This window comes from Pectinophora gossypiella, chromosome 5, assembly GCF_024362695.1.
Source record: "Pectinophora gossypiella chromosome 5, ilPecGoss1.1, whole genome shotgun sequence".
Taxonomy (NCBI): domain Eukaryota; kingdom Metazoa; phylum Arthropoda; class Insecta; order Lepidoptera; family Gelechiidae; genus Pectinophora; species Pectinophora gossypiella.
Genome location: NC_065408.1, coordinates 11,188,367 through 11,210,194, shown reverse-complemented (window position 1 = coordinate 11,210,194; position 21,828 = coordinate 11,188,367). Strand labels below are relative to the sequence as shown.

Sequence of the window (21,828 nt, the reverse complement as noted above, 5' to 3'; positions counted from 1 at the left end):
ATATCGAGTTTGGAATTTCTGTAATTATATCTATACTAGCTTTTGCCCGCGACTTCGTCCGCGTGGCGTGTTATATAAGAGAGAGATCTTTATGTGTGTGGGAGTGCATATCAAATTTCAAGCATCTAACTTATGCAGTTTAGATTTTTTCATACAATTTTTTTCCCAATAACTCCCATTTTTCAAAATACAGCCAAAAATAAACTTTATATTTACTAAGGTATGCATGCATGCTAGATTGAATCAATTGATTGAATTGATTTTTTTTAAATTGATTGTTCATTGAGTTTTAATTTTAATACACACTTCCTCTTCCTTTCCACTTCCTTTTGTTTTTTCCTGTTTGTGCAATAAAGTATTTGTTATGTTATGTTCCTCTCCTCCCTTCAACGTTGCTGTGCCCTACAGGGTCCATGTTTTATTCCTATGCCTATGTAACACCCCATTGTACTACATGGAATGCAATAAATAATTTAATTGAATTGAAAACATCTATCTTACGCGGTTTCGATTTTTTCATACAAATGTTTTTTTCCCGCTAACTCCCGTTTCCGTGGGAATTTTGCAATATCCTGTTGCAACTAAGCTTTAAGTTAACTAAGGTACCTGCATGCCAAATTTCAAGCGTCTAACTTAAGCGGTTTAGATTTTTCATACAAAAGGATTTTCCCGCTAATTTCCGTTCCCGTGGGAATTCCGGGAATTCCTTTCTTAGTGCACCTCTACGGTACCTAAGCTATGTTCCTTCCAAATTTCAAATGCCTACGTTTAGCCGTTCAGGCTATGCGTTGATATGTCAGTCACTGAGTCAGTCATTTTCTCCTTTTATTTAGATTTGATTTTTTCATACAAATGTTTTTTCCCGCTAACTACCGTTCCCGTGGGAATTTTGTAATATCCTGTTGCAACTAAGCTTTAAGTTTACTAAAGTACCTGCATGCCAAATTTCAAACGTCTAACTTGAGTGGTTTAGATTTTTCATATAAAAGGATTTTCCCGCTAATTCGCGTTTCCGTGGGAATTTCGGGAATTCCTTTCTTAGTGCAACTCTACGGTATCTAAGGATCCTGCGTGCCAAATTTCAAACATCTAACTTGAATGGTTTAGATTTTTCATACAAAAGGATTTTCCCGTTAATTCCCGTTTCCGTGGGAATTTCGGGAATTCCTTTCTTAGTGCACCTCCACGGTACCTAAGGTACCTGCATGACAAATTTCAAACGTCTAACTTGAGTGGTTTAGATTTTTCATACAAAAGGATTTTCCCGCTAATTCCCGTTCTCGTGGGAATTTCGGGAATTCCTTTCTTAGTACACCTCTACGGTACCTAAGGTATCTGCATGTCAAATTTCAAATGTCTAACTTGAGTGGTTTAGATTTTTCATACAAAAGGATTTTCCCGCTAATTCCCGTTCCCGTGAGAATTTTGGGAATTCCTTTCTTAGTGCACCTCTACGGTACCTATGGTACCTGCATGCTAAATTTCAAACGTCTAACTTGAATGGTTTAGATTTTTCATACAAAAAGATTTTCCCGCTAATTCCCGTTCCCGTGGGAATTTCGGGAATTCCTTTCTTAGTACACCTCTACGGTATCTAAGGTACCTGCATGACAAATTTCAAACATCTAACTTGAATGGTTTAGATTTTTCATACAAAAGGATTTTCCCGCTAATTCTCGTTCTCGTGGGAATTTCGGGAATTCCTTTCTTAGTGCACCTCTACGGTACCTAAAGTACTTGCATGCCAAATTTCAAACGTCTAACTTGAGTGGTTTAGATTTTTCATACAAAAGGATTTTCCCGCTAATTCCCGTTCCCGTGGGAATTTCGGGAATTCCTTTCTTAGTACACCTCTACGGTATCTAAGGTACCTGCATGACAAATTTCAAACATCTAACTTGAATGGTTTAGATTTTTCATACAAAAGGATTTTCCCGCTAATTCCCGTTCTCGTGGGAATTTCGGGAATTCCTTTCTTAGTGCACCTTTCCGGTACCTAAGGTATCTGCATGCCAAATTTAAAACGTCTAACTTGAGTGGTTTAGATTTTTCATACAAAAGGATTTTCCCGCTAATTCCCGTTCCCGTGAGAATTTTGGGAATTCCTTTCTTAGTGCACCTCTACGGTACCTATGGTACCTGCATGCCAAATTTCAAACGTCTAACTTGAGTGGTTTAGATTTTTCATACAAAAGGATTTTCCCGCTAATTCCCGTTCTCGTGGGAATTTCGGGAATTCCTTTCTTAGTACACCTCCACGGTACCTAAGGTACCTGCATGCCAAATTTCAAACGTCTATCTTGAGTGGTTTAGATTTTTCTTACAAAAGGATTTCCCTTCACTACTCTGCTCCTATTGATTATAGCGTGATGAAAAGTATACTATAACCTGTCCAGGAGTGTGAAGAATAATTGTACCTAGTTTCATTAAAATCCGTCCAGTAGTTTTTGTTTCTATAAGGAACATACAGACAGACAGACAGACAGACGGACAGACAGACAGACAGACAGACAGACAGACAGACAGACAAAAATTTTACTGATTGCATTTTTGGCATCAGTATCGACCACTTATCACCCCCTGATAGTTATTTTGAAAAAATATTTAATGTACAGAATTGACTTCTCTACAGATTTATTATAAGTATAGATTATTGCAATTATTTTACAATCGATTATATGTAACAATTATCAGATTATAATCGATATAAATGTAGAATTTTCAATATCGATTGCATCGATATTATCGATAGACATATCCATATTTAGATTATTTAGGGGCTTAAAAAATAATTGATTTATTAATCGATATACAGTCGATTATCGGGCAACGGCAACACTACTCAGAATGGTATAGGTACGTATTGACCTTAGTTGGAGATGTCCTTAGAAAAGGTTTAGCATGATCCACTCTGTACCGGTGTGCGTGTATGAAACGATGGATGAATGTGGAGGAAGCAAGAGAAGTGTGTCAGGATCGAAGCAAATGGAATCCCATAGTCTCTACTTACCCCGGTGGGAAATAGGCGTGAGTTTATGTATGTATGTATGTACGTATTGACCTGAGTACAATGTGCAGTCATGGAGTAACTAATATGGACAGATAACATACATACACACATAAGATTTCGCCTATTTCCCGTTGGGGTGAGCAAAGACTACGAAATACACACACAGGTAACCATCTGGGGAATCATCGACACGCATAATTGTTGAACATAAATTAATGCTATTGTTCTCTAACCTATTCCTTTATTCTCATAAGGACAGATTCCCAAATACACAGAAGTACCTATAAGCAGAAAAAGATAAATAGTGTAATTTGACGGTGTATGGTGTTTGGCGTTGTATGATGACCGAGCACAGGGGTCAACGACTTGTATAACTTACATTAACTCATGTGTGTCGTTCTTAATACAACACCCAAGAAAAGTAACGAAGATGAATACAAGTAGGTACTCAAGTCAACTTTGATATGAAGTTAAAAATGATAAATCCATTCTCCTGCCCTTATCCCACTCTAGGTGGAGTTGGCATCCGCACCACCCAAATCCCCTGGTAGTTGCGGCTTCCGAATACATTCCGCTTAGGGGCGTAATATACGATCCCGACGACCCGATTACTCTAGCCGTAGAGGCAGCCATACAGCTCGCGACACCAAACACTTCAGGACCCCGATACCAACCCCGCCGGCGTGGTCGACGATTTCCCTCATTCAGCGCTTATCGCTATCGACCCACTAGGGTCAATTAATTCTTTCAAATATTTTTCCTCTCAGACGACGCCCCGAGCCGAGATTCGCGCCCAACTGGGCACCCCCAGGCCTGTTGTCTTAAACGTTGTACCGGGTGAGAGCCTCAGCGCTCCCCATTTGTCCGGCCAAGTAGTTATTGCCATCTGCGGCAAATCTACAATAAGTCACGTCAAAAAAAAAAGGTGGGGTCGGCACAATATGTATTCCTCTTCCATTCATTTTTGTCAGTCGTAGTAGTAATTTAAAAAAGATACGATATGAAATGTTGGGATGATGAATGGTTCCTACCCTTAGACACATTGGACTGGACAGGTAATAACCCATCTCATTGGAGGTTTCAGGGGTTTAGCCAAGTTGTAAACGATTATGATAGTCGACAGTAACAATGATAAAAATGTATGGCATCGACATGGTAAAGGACATGTCATTCCAATATATTTTAATCCCTTATATTTTAAACACTTTGGACGAGGTTTACACTATGCCTGGGATCATAAGGAGTTCCCTGTTGCCCTGTGCAGAGAAGTTAGTAAATAAATAATTATGGGCATACTCACTTAAATCTATACTTATAATAAATCTGTAGAGAAGTCAATTCTGTACATTAAATATTTTTTCAAAATAACTATCAGGGGGTGATAAGTGGTCGATACTGATGCCAAAAATGCAATCAGTAAAATTTTTGTCTGTCTGTCTGTCTGTCTGTCTGTCTGTCTGTCCGTCTGTCTGTCTGTCTGTCTGTATGTTCCTTATAGAAACAAAAACTACTGGACGGATTTTAATGAAACTAGGTACAATTATTCTTCACACTCCTGGACAGGTTATAGTATACTTTTCATCACGCTATAATCAATAGGAGCAGAGTAGTGAAGGGAAATCCTTTTGTAAGAAAAATCTAAACCATTCAAGTTAGATGTTTGAAATTTGTCATGCAGGTACCTTAGATACCGTAGAGGTGTACTAAGAAAGGAATTCCCGAAATTCCCACGGGAACGGGAATTAGCGGGAAAATCCTTTTGTATGAAAAATCTAAACCACTCAAGTTAGACGTTTGAAATTTGGCATGCAAGTACTTTAGGTACCGTAGAGGTGCACTAAGAAAGGAATTCCCGAAATTCCCACGAGAACGGGAATTAGCGGGAAAATCCTTTTGTATGAAAAATCTAAACCATTCAAGTTAGATGTTTGAAATTTGTCATGCAGGTACCTTAGATACCGTAGAGGTGTACTAAGAAAGGAATTCCCGAAATTCCCACGGGAACGGGAATTAGCGGGAAAATCTTTTTGTATGAAAAATCTAAACCATTCAAGTTAGACGTTTGAAATTTAGCATGCAGGTACCATAGGTACCGTAGAGGTGCACTAAGAAAGGAATTCCCAAAATTCTCACGGGAACGGGAATTAGCGGGAAAATCCTTTTGTATGAAAAATCTAAACCACTCAAGTTAGACATTTGAAATTTGACATGCAGATACCTTAGGTACCGTAGAGGTGTACTAAGAAAGGAATTCCCGAAATTCCCACGAGAACGGGAATTAGCGGGAAAATCCTTTTGTATGAAAAATCTAAACCACTCAAGTTAGACGTTTGAAATTTGTCATGCAGGTACCTTAGGTACCGTGGAGGTGCACTAAGAAAGGAATTCCCGAAATTCCCACGGAAACGGGAATTAACGGGAAAATCCTTTTGTATGAAAAATCTAAACCATTCAAGTTAGATGTTTGAAATTTGGCACGCAGGATCCTTAGATACCGTAGAGTTGCACTAAGAAAGGAATTCCCGAAATTCCCACGGAAACGCGAATTAGCGGGAAAATCCTTTTATATGAAAAATCTAAACCACTCAAGTTAGACGTTTGAAATTTGGCATGCAGGTACTTTAGTAAACTTAAAGCTTAGTTGCAACAGGATATTACAAAATTCCCACGGGAACGGTAGTTAGCGGGAAAAAACATTTGTATGAAAAAATCAAATCTAAATAAAAGGAGAAAATGACTGACTCAGTGACTGACATATCAACGCATAGCCTGAACGGCTAAACGTAGGCATTTGAAATTTGGAAGGAACATAGCTTAGGTACCGTAGAGGTGCACTAAGAAAGGAATTCCCGGAATTCCCACGGGAACGGAAATTAGCGGGAAAATCCTTTTGTATGAAAAATCTAAACCGCTTAAGTTAGACGCTTGAAATTTGGCATGCAGGTACCTTAGTTAACTTAAAGCTTAGTTGCAACAGGATATTGCAAAATTCCCACGGAAACGGGAGTTAGCGGGAAAAAAACATTTGTATGAAAAAATCGAAACCGCGTAAGATAGATGTTTTCAATTCAATTAAATTATTTATTGCATTCCATGTAGTACAATGGGGTGTTACATAGGCATAGGAATAAAACATGGACCCTGTAGGGCACAGCAACGTTGAAGGGAGGAGAGGAACATAACATAACAAATACTTTATTGCACAAACAGGAAAAAACAAAAGGAAGTGGAAAGGAAGAGGAAGTGTGTATTAAAATTAAAACTCAATGAACAATCAATTTAAAAAAAATCAATTCAATCAATTGATTCAATCTAGCATGCATGCATACCTTAGTAAATATAAAGTTTATTTTTGGCTGTATTTTGAAAAATGGGAGTTATTGGGAAAAAAATTGTATGAAAAAATCTAAACTGCATAAGTTAGATGCTTGAAATTTGATATGCACTCCCACACACATAAAGATCTCTCTCTTATATAACACGCCACGCGGACGAAGTCGCGGGCAAAAGCTAGTGCTAAATATAGCACCAACAAGAGAAAGCACACAAAAATATATATCGAAATTGCCGAAGGTCGTACAACTTGTCAAGTCAAACACTTGCATTGTAACCGACTGGTTTTAACTTATTAGGGGTTTAATTGCGTAAATATTTGCTGCAATTAAAAAAAGTTTTGGTATAAAAGACATAGCGAATATAACACAGCTATCAATCGACTCTTAGTATCCCTTAAGACAGTTTGTATCCGAGTACTTCTACAAACATGTACAAGGTATTAATTTATTCTTATTTTTAATCCGTTATTCAACATAAAAACAGAATTCATGTAAATATTTTTCTCAAATATTAAAGTAACTGGAATTTGTTTTGGTGTTGAAGTACAAGCATAAGCTGTAACCGGTTACTAGTTCATGACCTATGTAATTATAAAAACAATAAGTTACAAACAAGGCGTGAGAAACAAGTTGGTGCCGATTCTAAAACCTCTTAATTTGAAGGCTGTGATTAGAAAATAATTACTAAATATGAATGTCATATCATTACCAACATATCATATCATTTAATACTATTTACTATTTTTTGTTAGTTCTTCCTAATCGCTGCCATCGTAGCCGTCGCGTACGCACGGCCGCAGGAGGGGCATGGTCACCACGCGTACTCCTCGCAGAGCATCCACCGCCACGACGGACCCGCCCACGAGATTGTCCACGAAGAACATGACAAACATGGACACGTACATAAAGTCATCGATTACTTCGTAAGTTCAAAAATGTTATTACTTTATCCATTTAATCAGCCTGCTTCATCTCACTAAACACACATAAACACTGTACAGTACAGGTACACTGAACACTGTACTACAGTGCGTGCAGTGAAGTGTACTCTGTATGTGCCGTATACTGTACTGGGTCTACTGTCACACCCCGGACACTTCATACAAACAACCTCGATTTACACAGACACTACACATTGACAATATCGTACACGCGCATATGTGTGTGTGACGTCTGACTCCATACGATTCAAGACTAAACTGTGTTCGAGGGGGGGTGAGGTAAACCTAGCTCGGACGCTGGTTGGGAGCGGAGAGTAGCCGTTCTATGCGTAGTATTATTCCTTCTATGGTACTGTATATGTCTTCTTTTTGTACGATCCTTAATTTCCAGCACTTACCATATCCGCAGTTTTGTCGCCATTGCAACTATGTCACAGACCATTGGGCTACTGTTCTGCCTACTGACTATTATTTCCCATCCCGAGACCACCATTCAGTGACGACTTTTCTCCATTAACCATCCTCTTGTAATAATCTAGGCAAGTATCTGATTCTCGTGATTCACGTCATCCAATTACTTCAATGTTGGGCCAAAATCTGCAAGTGAGATCGATGCCTAACGTGGTAACTTATTTTTTTGTCCACATTTCTTTAATCTTATACTTTTCCACAGGCGCACCCTAAATACGACTACGAATACAAAATAGAGGACAAGCACACCGGTGACATCAAGTCGCAGCACGAGACCCGCGACGGCGACGTCGTCAAGGGCTACTACTCGCTGCACGACGCCGATGGCACCATCAGGATCGTGCACTACACCGCTGACAAGCACAACGGGTGAGTACCAATCCAAGAGATCTAAAGTTCTTCTTTTTACGTCCTAGTTTGAACCACTAAAGGTCCACTACAGCGAGTCAAATAAACGCGCCACCTATTGGTGCTAATCGCGCGCCAAATAAGCGCACTGTCCGCGCGTCCACTCGCTACCGCTCGCCTTAGTTTGTATTCACTATATTTTATTTTTACAATATCCTTAATTTTATGGCTGTGAACCTTCTGACAGAATAATTAAACAACTAACCAGAACACAAGTGTTAATTCGAAGGACGGCTATACCATGTAATAATAACAATCTCACCTGATTGTACCTAACTCACCAAGAAAATACATAATATTTAAATCATTTTTGATTTCTAGAGTACCTAATTTGCCAGGGAAAAGATATTGTTGGCCAAACCCACAAAATACGGGATCCAAAAAGTGATATGGACAGAATGCAAGCATCACCAGCGTCACTGATTTCTTTCTGCAATCCCTGTTTATATTGCTGTCTATGTATTATAAATACTTTGATTGCCAAAGGGTCATGCAGCCATGGAAACCACGAAAATGGTACCTGCGGCTTGATGCATTATAAAGGCCTCCTTCAGGATCATTGCTCTAGAGACTAGCTTGACAGAGTAACGAAGGATATATTAATGTCATTGTTGTTTATAACATGTATTTTTTTTTTAATTTCCAGTTTCAACGCTGTTGTGGAACGCAAAGGACATGCCACCCACATCGTGCCCACTCACCACCACTAGAAGTACAAGCAACTTTACTCATCTGTGATAAGAACTGTTCATTAATTAGGATTTGTTGATAATAATAAAATTTCAAATAATTTAAATATGTGTATTATCATTACCCAAATACATACATACATACATAAACTCACGCCTATTTCCCACCGGGGTAAGCAGAGACTATAGAATTCCATTTGCTTCGATCCTGACACACTTCTCTTGCTTCCTCCACATTCATCAATCGCTTCATACACGCACGCCGGTTCAGAGTAGAGTAGAGTATTACCCAAATACTCACCGCAAATGTCAATTAATAGTAAATTAAATGATGATTCGTCTTTTTGGGAGAAACAAAAGAAAGAAAGAAAAAATATTTATTCCACATATTAAAAGAAAATAAATACAATTATGAATGAATGCTATGTGATGGTTTAAGGCCCGATCTCCCTATCCATCCATAGGGAAGGCCCGTGCCCCAGCAGTGGGGACGTTAATGGGCTGATGATGATGATGATGAATGCCGAAACGGTTCCACCTCAGCATAATGCCATAGACTAGACTATGACGCTGACCTGTCGCGACACGGTTCATCATTTTGCCTATCTTGGAAGCAATATCAGGAACTGTTGCGGGTTTACTAATTGATGACTTGTTGATTTGTATTCACCGTCAGGGTACGATATGACTAAGGGTGATATTAATAAACTAATCTCAGTTGAGACTGGCCACAAGACCATGCTCAAGTCCCTGTTTTTATATAAGAACTGTCACATTGACATAATCTTGAGGGTAGTCTCGAAGCTGAGATTAGTTTATTAATACCATAAGATCACGCCTATTTCCCGTTGGGGTAGGCAGAGACCACGGAATTCCACTTACTACTATCCTGACACACCAGTTTCCTTCTTCCACTCTCATCAAAGACTTGCATGCTCACGGGTTGATACTCTTAATCTGGCGTTTCTATAAAACATTCTGGATCTTACAACTTTATCATTTACACTCGCATCGTAAATCGTTTTCGTAAGACTACTTTCATTAATTCCATTATATGTCCGAATCAATACATGAAGCATGACTATAATGTATGTTATTAATATTAAAAACATTGGAAAAGGGATAAAAAATCACTCTTCTACGAATAACAACTCGACGAATATTTGCTCTTGTAACAGTTCAAGGCGCGCGCTCTTTGCAAAAATCTTGGACAGCGAACAACATAAAAAACTTACCTACTTACTAAAATAGTCACAGTTTCTTATTCCCAAAATGCAAAGGGAAATAATATGATTCGATTTGATTTTGTTTTATGTATTCATTATTTTTTATTGGCAATTCCAGCTCCAAATTTTTCATTTAAGTAAATACAACGAATTCGGCTCGACACCTCAATAAGGATTTCATAATACTTCCATTTCATGAACTCATGTCCTTGATTCACAAAGGGGTGGGCAGAGCCTCAAGTTATAGGCAAAATTTGTAATTGTATTTTCTTAAAAATTTTTAAGTACTTATCTATTTCATTGTTCTCGAAGACACAACATTATAAGTAGTAAGTATGTCGGAAAATGGAATATCCCCTTTTTACAATAGAACAATTGAAAGTATATTTTAAAAATCCAATAAGTTGAATGGACTTGGTTTAATAATATTATTATTGAACTTCTTACGCATATACCTACCTCACGCAAAAGAAGTTTTGCAATTCCTATGCTTAAATAAATAAAATAAATTATCGCACTACAAAAATCAAAATAAAATATATCGTGAACAATGCAAACGCCTACCTCTAGTTTGTAAATATTTTCATTATCACGTTTAAAAATACTTGCTATTATTTCTGATAAGGCACTACATAGTTTTCTGCAGTCTCTCAATGTTGTTTAGTTCGTGATCAAGGTTAACAAATAGTTCAATGACACCTATTAATGTTTGAACTTCCCGTACATTTAAGGCTCTATCTCTATAGGACACCATGAAGGCGCCACCACAGTCGCGACATCTACGAAATGTTTGTAGAGGTATTTAAATATCGAAGAAAAACATAGATTCCGTGAGCTAGTTACTCTCGGCATGCGATCTGGAGGTCTGGGTTCGATTCTCAGTCACTACATTGTCAAAAAACACTTTTGGTAAGGTTAGATATTGCAGGGTGAATCACTTGATGACCTGATGGTCCGATATAATAAGATGATTCCGTGCATAAGGTGCATCGTGACTCCTTTTAACTTAGTTAAGTGCGTAGTCCTTACCAACCTTACCTGTGATTGAGATTATATCCCTTCGGGTTGAAAGGTCGCTTCTCTGAATAACCAAACCTAACAATAACTTCAAGTTATGTAAACAGACCCGGAATAGAAACGGGATTATAAATGGTAGGAAAATAATGACAAACATATAAAGATGTACTACTGTGAATTACCTACACCAAAAATAATAATTCCAAAAAATATAAAACGTGTATAAAACAAAACAGACCCTACTTACACATACATAGCGAAACGCCTGTATACCTGAAGGGATAGGTACAGTCACGAGAAATATAATGTACTTACCCACTTTAGGACTCTGTCGCACTAACATATTTGACATTCAGTGAGACTTACAGTTCAATTTGTCAAAAAAGTTAATGCGACATGGTACCAAAGTGTATAAATATTAATGCTCGTGACCGCACGTACTTACCTACGCACGCACGCACTTACAGTTAGTTAGAAAAAAAAATACTCACTACAATTAGGACAAAAAAAATAGTAATTCGACTTTATTCCCATGTATAGGGTGTAAGTATGTTGCCAACAACCGGGTACATCTATGAACAAAACATGAATTCAAACTCTTAAACTGGAATTCATTCGTTAAAAGCCCGAACCGGGACCCGGACCTATTTAGTTTACATACATAACATAAACAGCCTATATACGTCCCACTGCTGGGCACAGGCCTCCCCTCAACTGGAGGCAGTATGGAGCATATTCCGCCACGCTGCTCCACTGCGGGTTTGTGAAGGTGTTTTTACGGCTAAAAGCCGCGCCATGAGCTAAACGTGCCCTACAAAGCACGGTGTTATGTTTTTGTATATAAATCTTACTGACAATTATGGTGTATTATTAATTGAAACGCAGATTACTTCGATATGCACTGTATTTTCCAAAATATCAAATTACGAAGAATAGTGAAGAACCCTTGTGCATGAGAAGATTGGAAGAAACAAGAAAGAGACGAAAACGAGACAACAATATATAACATTGACAAATTAATGACGTTTATAAATGTAGTTACAATACTAAACACACGGAATCATCTTACTTTTTTTAGACAATCAGGTGATACTTTACATCATGAAACTTCCCGATATGTCCAAAACGCACGTGGCCTATTTAGAAGAGTTTATTTTCCCTGTGATATCAGTTTGCCCTTTGAGAAACCGCCTAAAGTATCTTGGACCAGTTTACTGTCTATAATATACTGTATGACTTGCTGACCCGTCGGCCTTGTCGCACCCAAAATTCGTCCACTATAAAAGCAGCTTCAAACACACATTATGCATCAGTTACTCTCTACTTGATCATCTTACATCAACATGTTCGGCAAAGTAAGTATTAAAAATAAACAATAAAATTTAATTTAGTAGCAGAAGAAGCAGAGATATTAAAGTATATCTAATTGGTTTCAGATTGTAGCCCTTTGCGCGTTTGTGGCGGTCTCACAGGCAGGTCTCCTGCCCGAGCCGCACTACTCCTCCGCCGCCGCCGTGTCCTCCCAGAGCATCGTGCGTCACGATGAGGGTCACGCCACCAAGCTGATCGCTGCCGCCCCCGTCGCCAAGCTGGCCTACCAAGCCGCCCCTGTTGCCTACCACGCTGCTCCCGCTGCCGTGACCTACCACGCCGCCCCCGTCGCTAAGGTCGCCGTTGCCGCTCCCGTCGCCTACCACGCTCCTGCCCCCGTGGCCTACCACGCTGCTCCCGCCCCTGTGACCTACCACGCTCCTGCCCCCGTCGCCTACCACGCCGCTCCCGTGGCTAAAGTCCTCGCTCAACCCGAGGAATACTCCCACCCCAAATACGAGTACTCTTACTCGGTTGCTGACGGACACACCGGCGACAACAAGTCGCAGCAGGAGTCCCGCGACGGTGACGCCGTGCACGGCCAGTACTCGCTGTTGGAGGCCGACGGTTCCGTGCGCACCGTGCAGTACTCCGCCGACGACCACAACGGCTTCAACGCGGTCGTGAGCCACTCCGCGCCTGCGCACGCGCACGCCGCCCCTGCTCTCCTCGCGCACCATTAACTCAACCACTCTAGGTGATAAGATGACCGAACTGTAAATAGTCAAATATTTATTATAAATAAATAAGGAAGCAAAGTTTTTAAATTCACTTTTTGCTTTCATCATCACAACAACATTTATTAGCCAACAACAGTATTAAGCCTCTCACTCGAACGAATTTTGGTAATATCCAAAGAAATCTGGTAAACTGCGTTTTGGTGATCGTAAAGCTAACTCACATTAGGCTGTGGCAATTAATTTTGATAGTTAAATCTGTATGAATACAGTTCTAAGCAAATTTCTAACAAACCACGTCAAAAAGCCACGCCTGTTGACACGCCAGACAGATGACCATAATCCATTTTGAGTAGAGCTGCTAATCTCCAATCTGAGCAATATGACAATAATAGCGATGTATTGAAAACCAGTAACGATAAATATGCTTATAGATTTATTGTTTATAGACCAACACCCATATCCAGTAGAAAGAATACACTCCATAATCCACTTTTAACATACGGCTAGTATGATAAGCAGCTGAACGAATCATAAACGATTTTTCATTACATCCAGCCCACGAGAGAAAGACCTAATGCATCGTCAAATAGGTACTTATTTGATAAAATTTAAATACTTTCGTGTTTATAAATATAAATATCACACCACCACATAATGCAGTATCCTGTGTGATGCACCCTGGCTGGACCACTATTCAGTACAAAATTTCTAATTATAAAATCTACATAAGCTCTACTTTCACGTGTACACCAACAAAAATAATAATATTAATATTCTGGTACACCTATACATCAAAACATTAAAAGGAAATTAATGTTTTTTGCTTTGTTCGGTGGCACGAACATTCTGGGGACAAGGAGGAATGGAAGAAGGAAAGAGAGGCCTTTTGCTAGGACATTGAGGGCTATTAATAATAATAATGTTATTTGCGGCCAGGGATCACACTAGTATCCTAGCAATACTTATATTTAAATCAACCTCTGAAATTGGCGAAGTATTTTCATTTTCATAATCATTTTGAACAATAGTAAATATCCCAAGACTTAGTACCTACCTACTCATTGTACTTTCATGTTGTTTTAAGTACATAACTATATACGTAATATTATCTATTATTTTCTCTCAACATTGTGATACTTTAGTTTGTTACTTTTATCCGCGGAGGTCCTTGTTGCTCTATGCTTTTATCGTATGAAATATTATTATTAACTTTAATAATAATGTAATTAATTTTATTAAAGTTTCTTCCTTCCATTATTTATCGTTAATAATACTAATATTTGTATCATTACTGACAAAAGTTCATCGTTCAAATCAACAGATGACTCAACTGTTACTCCATTCTTTTAAAAAAAGAATTATGTGTTCCATTACATGCAAACGAGCACACTTAAAATGCACGAATATTACAAAGAATAATAAATTGATACTTACTCAAATGAGGCTTCTGGCACAACAAGGCAATCTACATACGATACAACTCATACAGACGCATTGTCAGTATTATTGACTAGAAGATTTATAGGCTCTACGCCTGAGGTTATCGGCCAATCAGGCTTTTTAAGCAATCAAACGGATCGAAGGCAATAACTAGGTGGCCAGTTTCGTCACCCACGTCTTCTGGCATTACCGCTGTTGCATAACTTGGTCTTGAACTTGAGATGTCATTTAAATTGACATTCATTAAGGCCCTGACTGTAAGACAATATCGAGTCGAGTGAAAGGCTTGCGTGAATATTAATACCTTACCAGATTGTGATTCACACATCCGTCGTGGTTTCGGAAGTCTTACAACTGTTGACCCCGACCTACTTTTTCAATGTGGTCCCTGATGGTGGTACCTAATGGTATTCTTAACAAGATTACAATGGGTTTTATTTCTCTAAATAATTGCAAACCACAAAAATTGCAATAGGTAAGTACATTACTAAAATGAATCAATGAAGCATTAAAAGAGCCCTTTAGTAGCCGATTTTAATCTATATCTACCTAAATTCAACATCACAATAACATACAAGCCGAATTTATTGAGTGTTTGTGTTTCTTAATAATGGGGTAGGAATTAAAAAATGTTTTTAATTATTTGCTTCCTTATTTATTTACAATAAATAATTGACTATTTACAGTTCGGTCATCTTATCAACTAGAGTAGAGTGGAGTTAATGGTGCGCGAGGAGAGCGGGGGCGGCGTGCGCGTGCGCGGGCGCGGAGTGGCTCACGACCGCGTTGAAGCCGTTGTGGTCGTCGGCGGAGTACTGCACGGTGCGCACGGAACCGTCGGCCTCCAACAGCGAGTACTGGCCGTGCACGGCGTCACCGTCGCGGGACTCCTGCTGCGACTTGTTGTCGCCGGTGTGTCCGTCAGCAACTGAGTAAGAGTACTCGTATTTGGGGTGGGAGTACTCCTCGGGTTGAGCGAGGACCTTAGCGACGGGAGCGGCGTGGTAGGCGACGGGGGCAGGGGCGTGGTAGGCGACGGGGGCGGCGACGGCGACTTTAGCGACGGGGGCGGCGTGGTAGGTCACGGCAGCGGGGGCGGCGTGGTAAGAGACGGCAGGGGCAGCGTGGTAAGAGACGGCAGGGGCAGCGTGGTAGGCGACGGGGGCGGCTTGGTACGCCAGCTTGGCAACAGGGGCGGCAGCGATCAGCTTGGTAGCGTGGCCCTCATCGTGACGCACGATGCTCTGGGAGGAGACGGCGGCAGCGGAAGAGTAGTGCGGCTGCGGCAGGAGTCCAGCAGCGGACACCGCCAAGATGGCGCTGAGGGTGACGATCTGGAACCAAACACACATGTTATAATATCACGCATCTTCGAGCACCAAACGATTCGTTAGGAGCAAGTCTTCGCTGAACAACGTCTGTGATTGCAAAACCTGGTGGTTTGGTTAGCACTCGGTTTAAAATCTCTGACTTTTGTCCCGGAAATCTTCAGGACATAAAACTAAGGATCACTTGATTCGCCCTATTAATAGGTATACTATACGACTTACTTTGGTGAACATGTTGATATAAGATGATAGACCAGAGTGTTACTGATGCATAATGTGTGTTTGGAGGTGCTTTTATAGTGGACGAATTTTGGGTGCGACAAGGCCGACGGGTCACAATGCGAAGCCACTGTGCCTACTCATACCTGGTTTAAAGAGCTTTCTACGACATACGAGTCACGATGTCGTCAGATGTTAAACTAATCGCAACAAGACTTCGTAAACGTTGCAAAATTGTTCGATCCTGTTTCTTGGTGTTTTATCAAAAACGAGTATCGCAGTTTTAAACTCGTCTTGGCTTCCTCTGAAAAGGGTGTGCCAAATTGACTTTACGATACGATACTTATTTAAATGTTATATTTTAAAGGATCTTTAAGTTGCCAGTGATACATGATCATAAAATAACAATGCACTGGCAGTCAGTGGAAACTCACTCTGGTTTGGAAGGTTACTAGTACCGAATTCAGCTGTTGAGTTTAAACTCGCCTGGGAGATCAAGGTGCGTATGACATTTTTTTAAATGTAAAAAGCAAAAGAAATTCCATTTTATCTTAATCTTAAAAAAAACGCGCCTGTTTACAAAACAAGTCAAACTAAAAATAGACATATATACTCGCGATCACGGATGCGCGTGAAAACGACATCGGGGTCGTTGACCGCATAAGTAATGAAGATGATTCATTCATTCACGTCGACGAAATGAAGACGGTCTTGTAAAAACGACGCTGCGTGACGTCGAACCGTCTCGCATGGCGTCTGCCGCGAGCTAGTTTACGCGTCTGTTTACATACTTAATAATCACGTGATAATATCGAACCCATCATAAGTTCTCTGCAATAAAATCGATTTGATTTGACTATAAATAAAGCGTTATATAGCACATATTATACATTTATTGATTGTACATTTATTACAAGTAAAAACAAATCTTACAGCTAAAATAACAATTTTACAAATAAAATTAATAGAAAAAAATAACAGCACAATAAAAAAATAAAGGAAAACAAAATATACTTACAAAAATACAATTCAAACAGCTCTCCCTTGTACAAAAGTGCCGATAATATTTTGTCTGTATGTTTTCCATAAGTTTTGTACCGGTTTCAAGCACTACTCGACAGTAGTACCTAAGACTACGGTTTCATGGTTTGTCCAATTCTTCATACTAGCGGTAAATGCGATTCTTTCTTTCTTTCTATATTATTATTGTTATCAGATGTATACTCTTTGTCAAATTTTATTAAAAAATCTCGAAGATCACCGCAAAATAGTCTGTTTGGGTTACCAAATTAAAATGAATTCACAGGTACTTAGATAAAATTTAACGATATTGACGTTTGCCTTTAAACTTAAAAAAATAAGTACTTAGGCCTTCAAACAACATAAACGTAGGCCGACGTACTCTTATAATTATTCTAATAAGTAGGTCAAACGAGTTCCCAAAACTATAGCATCGATCGAATCTTTACAGACGGCGAAATAATATACATTAGACTAATGTATGTGGAGTAGTTGAAATATAGTTTTAAGGTCAGGGATAACAAGCCACATATTTGACCGGCTGTTGTCATAACGCATTACATATCTCTTTTCGCATATATTGTATTCATGAGTGGATTATGTGGGCCCAAAAATAAAAGAGAAGCGATTTTGATCGAATTACCAATTTGTAGGTTCAGAATGACTTTATTTCAAAGAAAATATTGCAAAGACATTCTTTTGTGTACGAATTTGACTTGTTTTCTTTTTTCACGTTTAGAATACTTAATAGTTTAAAACTACGCAAATTAAGCTATAGTAAGTGAACAATTTTAATGCCTTTCCATATTCAATCTATAAGAAAAGGTAAGTACACGGATAATGTGACGCTCCGACCAAGATCCATAAATATTGTTTTGAGTCACGCTGAGGGCGCGAATGGGGCTGGGTAGTGGCTCGAGGTACTGAATAAGTCCTTAGGCGGGAGCCTGCCGAGAAGCCATGTCGTATAAAGTGGGAGGCTGTGACACTGGTTGTGGCTCCTGACACGTCATCTATCCACTCAACGAAACTGCTTATAGTCTAGAGGACTGATTGTAGTTTAAACCAAGAAAAAAAAAGGCGGGAGCCTACCTCGATACAATTAAAATCATCCGTAAAAGATACTTAGTGTTAAAGATGACCTTCTTCTTCTATCATGTGGGTTGTGAGGTGGATTACCAACCTCATCAACTCTGGTGTCAGGGTTATTATTGAACCGCCAAATGCCCCTGACATGACTTATGTAACGACTACGCACTTATATCAGTAAGTAGTAACCGGGGGCAATGCCTTAACGTGCCTTCCGAAGCACGGATCGTCTTACTTTCGGATATTCGGTGTAATGTCCTAACCAAACTATGAATCACAAAGTAATTTTTGTGATATGTCCTCACCGGGATTCGAACCCGGGACCTCCGGATCGTGAGCCCAACGCGCAACCACTGGACCACGGAGGCCGTTAAAGATGATGAATTTCAAAGTCGCTGATCGCTTGCTCTTAAAACCCACCTAACGCCTCAGGCAGCGACCTCCAGCCCCCGCGCGTGTCGGCAACTTGTCTTCTACTTAACCCAGCAACTAATTATATCGTTTTCGTAACATTTGCCAGAGATTATATTTGTTCTAGGAACTAGTGAACTTCGTAAAAGTTTTATAAGGAAGGAAGTAGTACATACTTTGCAAAATAATATACATACATATTGGCTTATTCATAAAAGATCAAAATCAAAGAAGATCACTATGAAAAGATTGTTGTCTGTGAATTCTCTGTGGTCTGTGTGGGAGTGCCGCTTCGTTCCGCGGTATCAGACATGCGCCAATGAGTGATTAATATATCTGAAGGTGCAATTTTCACTGACACAGTAGCATTAGAATAAGGAATACCTAATACTAAAAGTAGGCTCGACCAAGAGCAAACCCATTAAAAGTAAAAAAGACCAGATTATAGACGGCCATACGGCTCACTGCCTAACTGGGTAACTGGTTCATTTTACGTGCCTACAGGTACCACTGATTAGCCCAATTAGGAATATAGGATTGAGCCTTTATTATGTGTAAATTTTGCATCAAAAACTTGATATAAAATGATGATAATTTTAGGCCGTATAATACCCAGCAGGGTGGCAGGTCCCCAGATTATCGCATTATAAAAAGTCATTTCTTGTTGGAGAGAGTTCCCATAGTTGTTTATGACCAAACAGCCGTTTTACAAAGATGCAGAACGAGGTTCGTTGCATTTACAGCCTTACACTTACGTTTTTGAGGACCTTTCAATATAAAAAGTGGCTGCATGATGTCATCGGCAGTCGGCTCTACGGGCATGTTTGTACGTATGTCAATTTAATATTGCACCAAGTTACATCAAATACGAGTAAACAACTGGGGGGTTAAAATGGCCACATCGAAGCAATTCATCTAAGAAAGCAATATTGCAATTTGACATTTGCGCATATAAAAGTAAGTGCGCAACGCAAACAAATGTCAAAAAGCAATATTGCTTTCTTAGATGAATTGCTTCGATGTGGCCATTTTAACCCCCCTGGTCTACGTCTAGAACAAATCTAAATTGTCTATAACTTTATGTAATAATACTAAATGACAAAGTATATTCTGTTGTAATAACATTGTCATTCTGATGATTAATCTGATATAACTGTGTCGTATTATTAGACCATTATTTTGCTGCAGTTGCTCAATAGTATTAGTCTCGGTCTCAAACTGTCACAAGTAATAACAGAACGTTTTAACATTTTATAAATTCTTCGCTTATTTTGAGGGAACCGGGTACCGTCACAGCTTACTTTGTAAACTTTGCAACATTGAGGGTTTTATTATCCATGATTAATTTGTTGTAAGTAGAATATTTATTAATAAATTAAGTAATAAAACTATTTTAGAACTTACAATTTCATCAAATAGGATAATAAATTATATTCTACGACTTAGAAAACATTAGCTCAGAAGCGAGCACCCTACGAGTGATGTAATGTTGTTCATCTGAAAACAATGGCTCTGGCAAAATAATAGCGTCGATTGAATTCATTGACTACGAAATGAAAACATCACTTGGCAAGTCCGCAGCGCAGGTGCATTACGTCGACAGTCGATCGTCGACTCTCAACCGTACAATGATAATAGTGAATAAGAGCAACATACTTTCGTCGCCTCATAAAAAACAGGTGAAAGGTCTGGGCCCAACGGGCTCCATTGCAGGACTCACGCGCCGGAAGCTACACAGTTATTACTACTCTACATACTTCATAATTGTTACATAACAAGTGATTTCTCTTTTGTGATTAGTCTACGTATAAAAGTGAAGCATTCTGCATCCGGACCCAAACACTTCCGACCGCTTGCCATCGAAGCTTGGGCAACATGTTTTCCAAAGTAAGTTTTTCCGGAAATATGTGATTTTCAGATATGCAAATTCTTTTTTCAAAAATGTGACCTAAATTTGGAAATAATTTTCAGATTGTGACATTAGTTGCAATATCACTATCAACTCTTTGTGCCGGGGAGTTATCACCAAACGGATATCGGTCGCCAACAAACCAGGCTGTATCGTCTATGCATTTCCATCGCGAGGATGTGCCAGTTAACTATAAATATAGTGCGATCCATGAAAGTTCTCCTAAGCCCACAGATGGGTACAGGGCTCATTTAAAATACCACTCGTCTTCAGCGGACCCTATTAATTTCCGGAGTATACAATACGCGCCCCTATTGCGACCAGGTGAACTAAGGTTTCAAAACGGGATGTACTCAAAAGTGTCACTACACAGTCCTCACGACTTGATCAACCCTACAAGCATAGCGAATGAGCAGACATCAACGAAAAAAGATAGAAAGCCGTTGGAACCGAGATTAGAGGTGTCACAGCCAACGGTGGTACATCCACATTCGTTGTCACATTTGGAGTATATCCCCGGTCACAACATTGAAGTACTACGGTCAGTAAACAGGAGTCCGGGACACAACGCCGTGTACAGAAGTTATACTGACGGAAACTCACCATCTGATAAACAAAAGAAGGTAGGTGTTGTCATAGTTTATGTTAACTTCACAAGGACTTACAACTGAAAGGGACGCTATTTCAGTCCACAAAAACACCTTTAATATGATACACTCGTAGAAATATTTGATGTATCACGTTGGTCTAACAGGGGGTGTGGGCATCTAGGTGTTAGCGATACTTCTCACGTTGTGTTGGTACAGTATAATAAAAGCTGGACAATGTTATTGACGGCATTTTTATTATATTTTTATAATGATTAGTGTTAAATGATTAGTCTTGCTGAAGAGGAAGGTAAAGTATTGAAACATAAAATAAAATTTTGTTGGGGATGCCAACAGGGGATTAAAATGCCACATTGAATTCACCTAAAAAGCAATTTGACATTGCATTACGCACTATTTTTATACGTGCAAATTGCAATATTGCTTTTTAGACGAATCGCTCCGATTTAGCCCCCCTTTTTTAGACCCCCAGAAAGCTGGTCACTCTTTAATGACTACTTAGTTCGTCTTACGATGATGTACCTTTGACAATTGGGAACAAAGTCGTTAGATTATATTGTAGAATATTTAATTAAATAAGTCAAGTTTAGAATTCCCATCTCTGTGCAAGTTTTCTGAACTCTACACGACCAATACACTGGTAATATCATTTTCAG

General features: G+C 39.3%; 2 protein-coding genes across 2 annotated transcripts in view; one reads left to right on the top strand and one right to left on the bottom strand.

Annotated features, from left to right (window-relative positions):
• LOC126367076 (cuticle protein-like) overlaps positions 1-16,150 on the bottom strand; it is a 94,841-nt gene extending 78,691 nt beyond the window's left edge. Inside the window, exons 1-2 of the mRNA XM_050010478.1 lie at positions 16,139-16,150; positions 15,322-15,922 (exon numbers count right to left, since the gene is read on the bottom strand). Of these exons, the coding sequence (XP_049866435.1) occupies positions 15,322-15,922; positions 16,139-16,150 (613 nt within the window). The remainder of the gene's footprint in view (positions 1-15,321; positions 15,923-16,138) is intronic.
• On the top strand, positions 6,755-13,203 carry LOC126366904 (cuticle protein-like). Its single transcript, XM_050010246.1, has 6 exons — positions 6,755-6,782; positions 7,098-7,244; positions 7,960-8,126; positions 8,812-8,863; positions 12,429-12,452; positions 12,534-13,203. Exons 1-6 carry the CDS (start codon positions 6,774-6,776, stop codon positions 13,149-13,151), a joined length of 1,017 nt encoding a protein of 338 aa, XP_049866203.1. The 5' UTR covers positions 6,755-6,773; the 3' UTR covers positions 13,152-13,203.
• Positions 16,151-21,828: the final 5,678 nt, after the last annotated feature.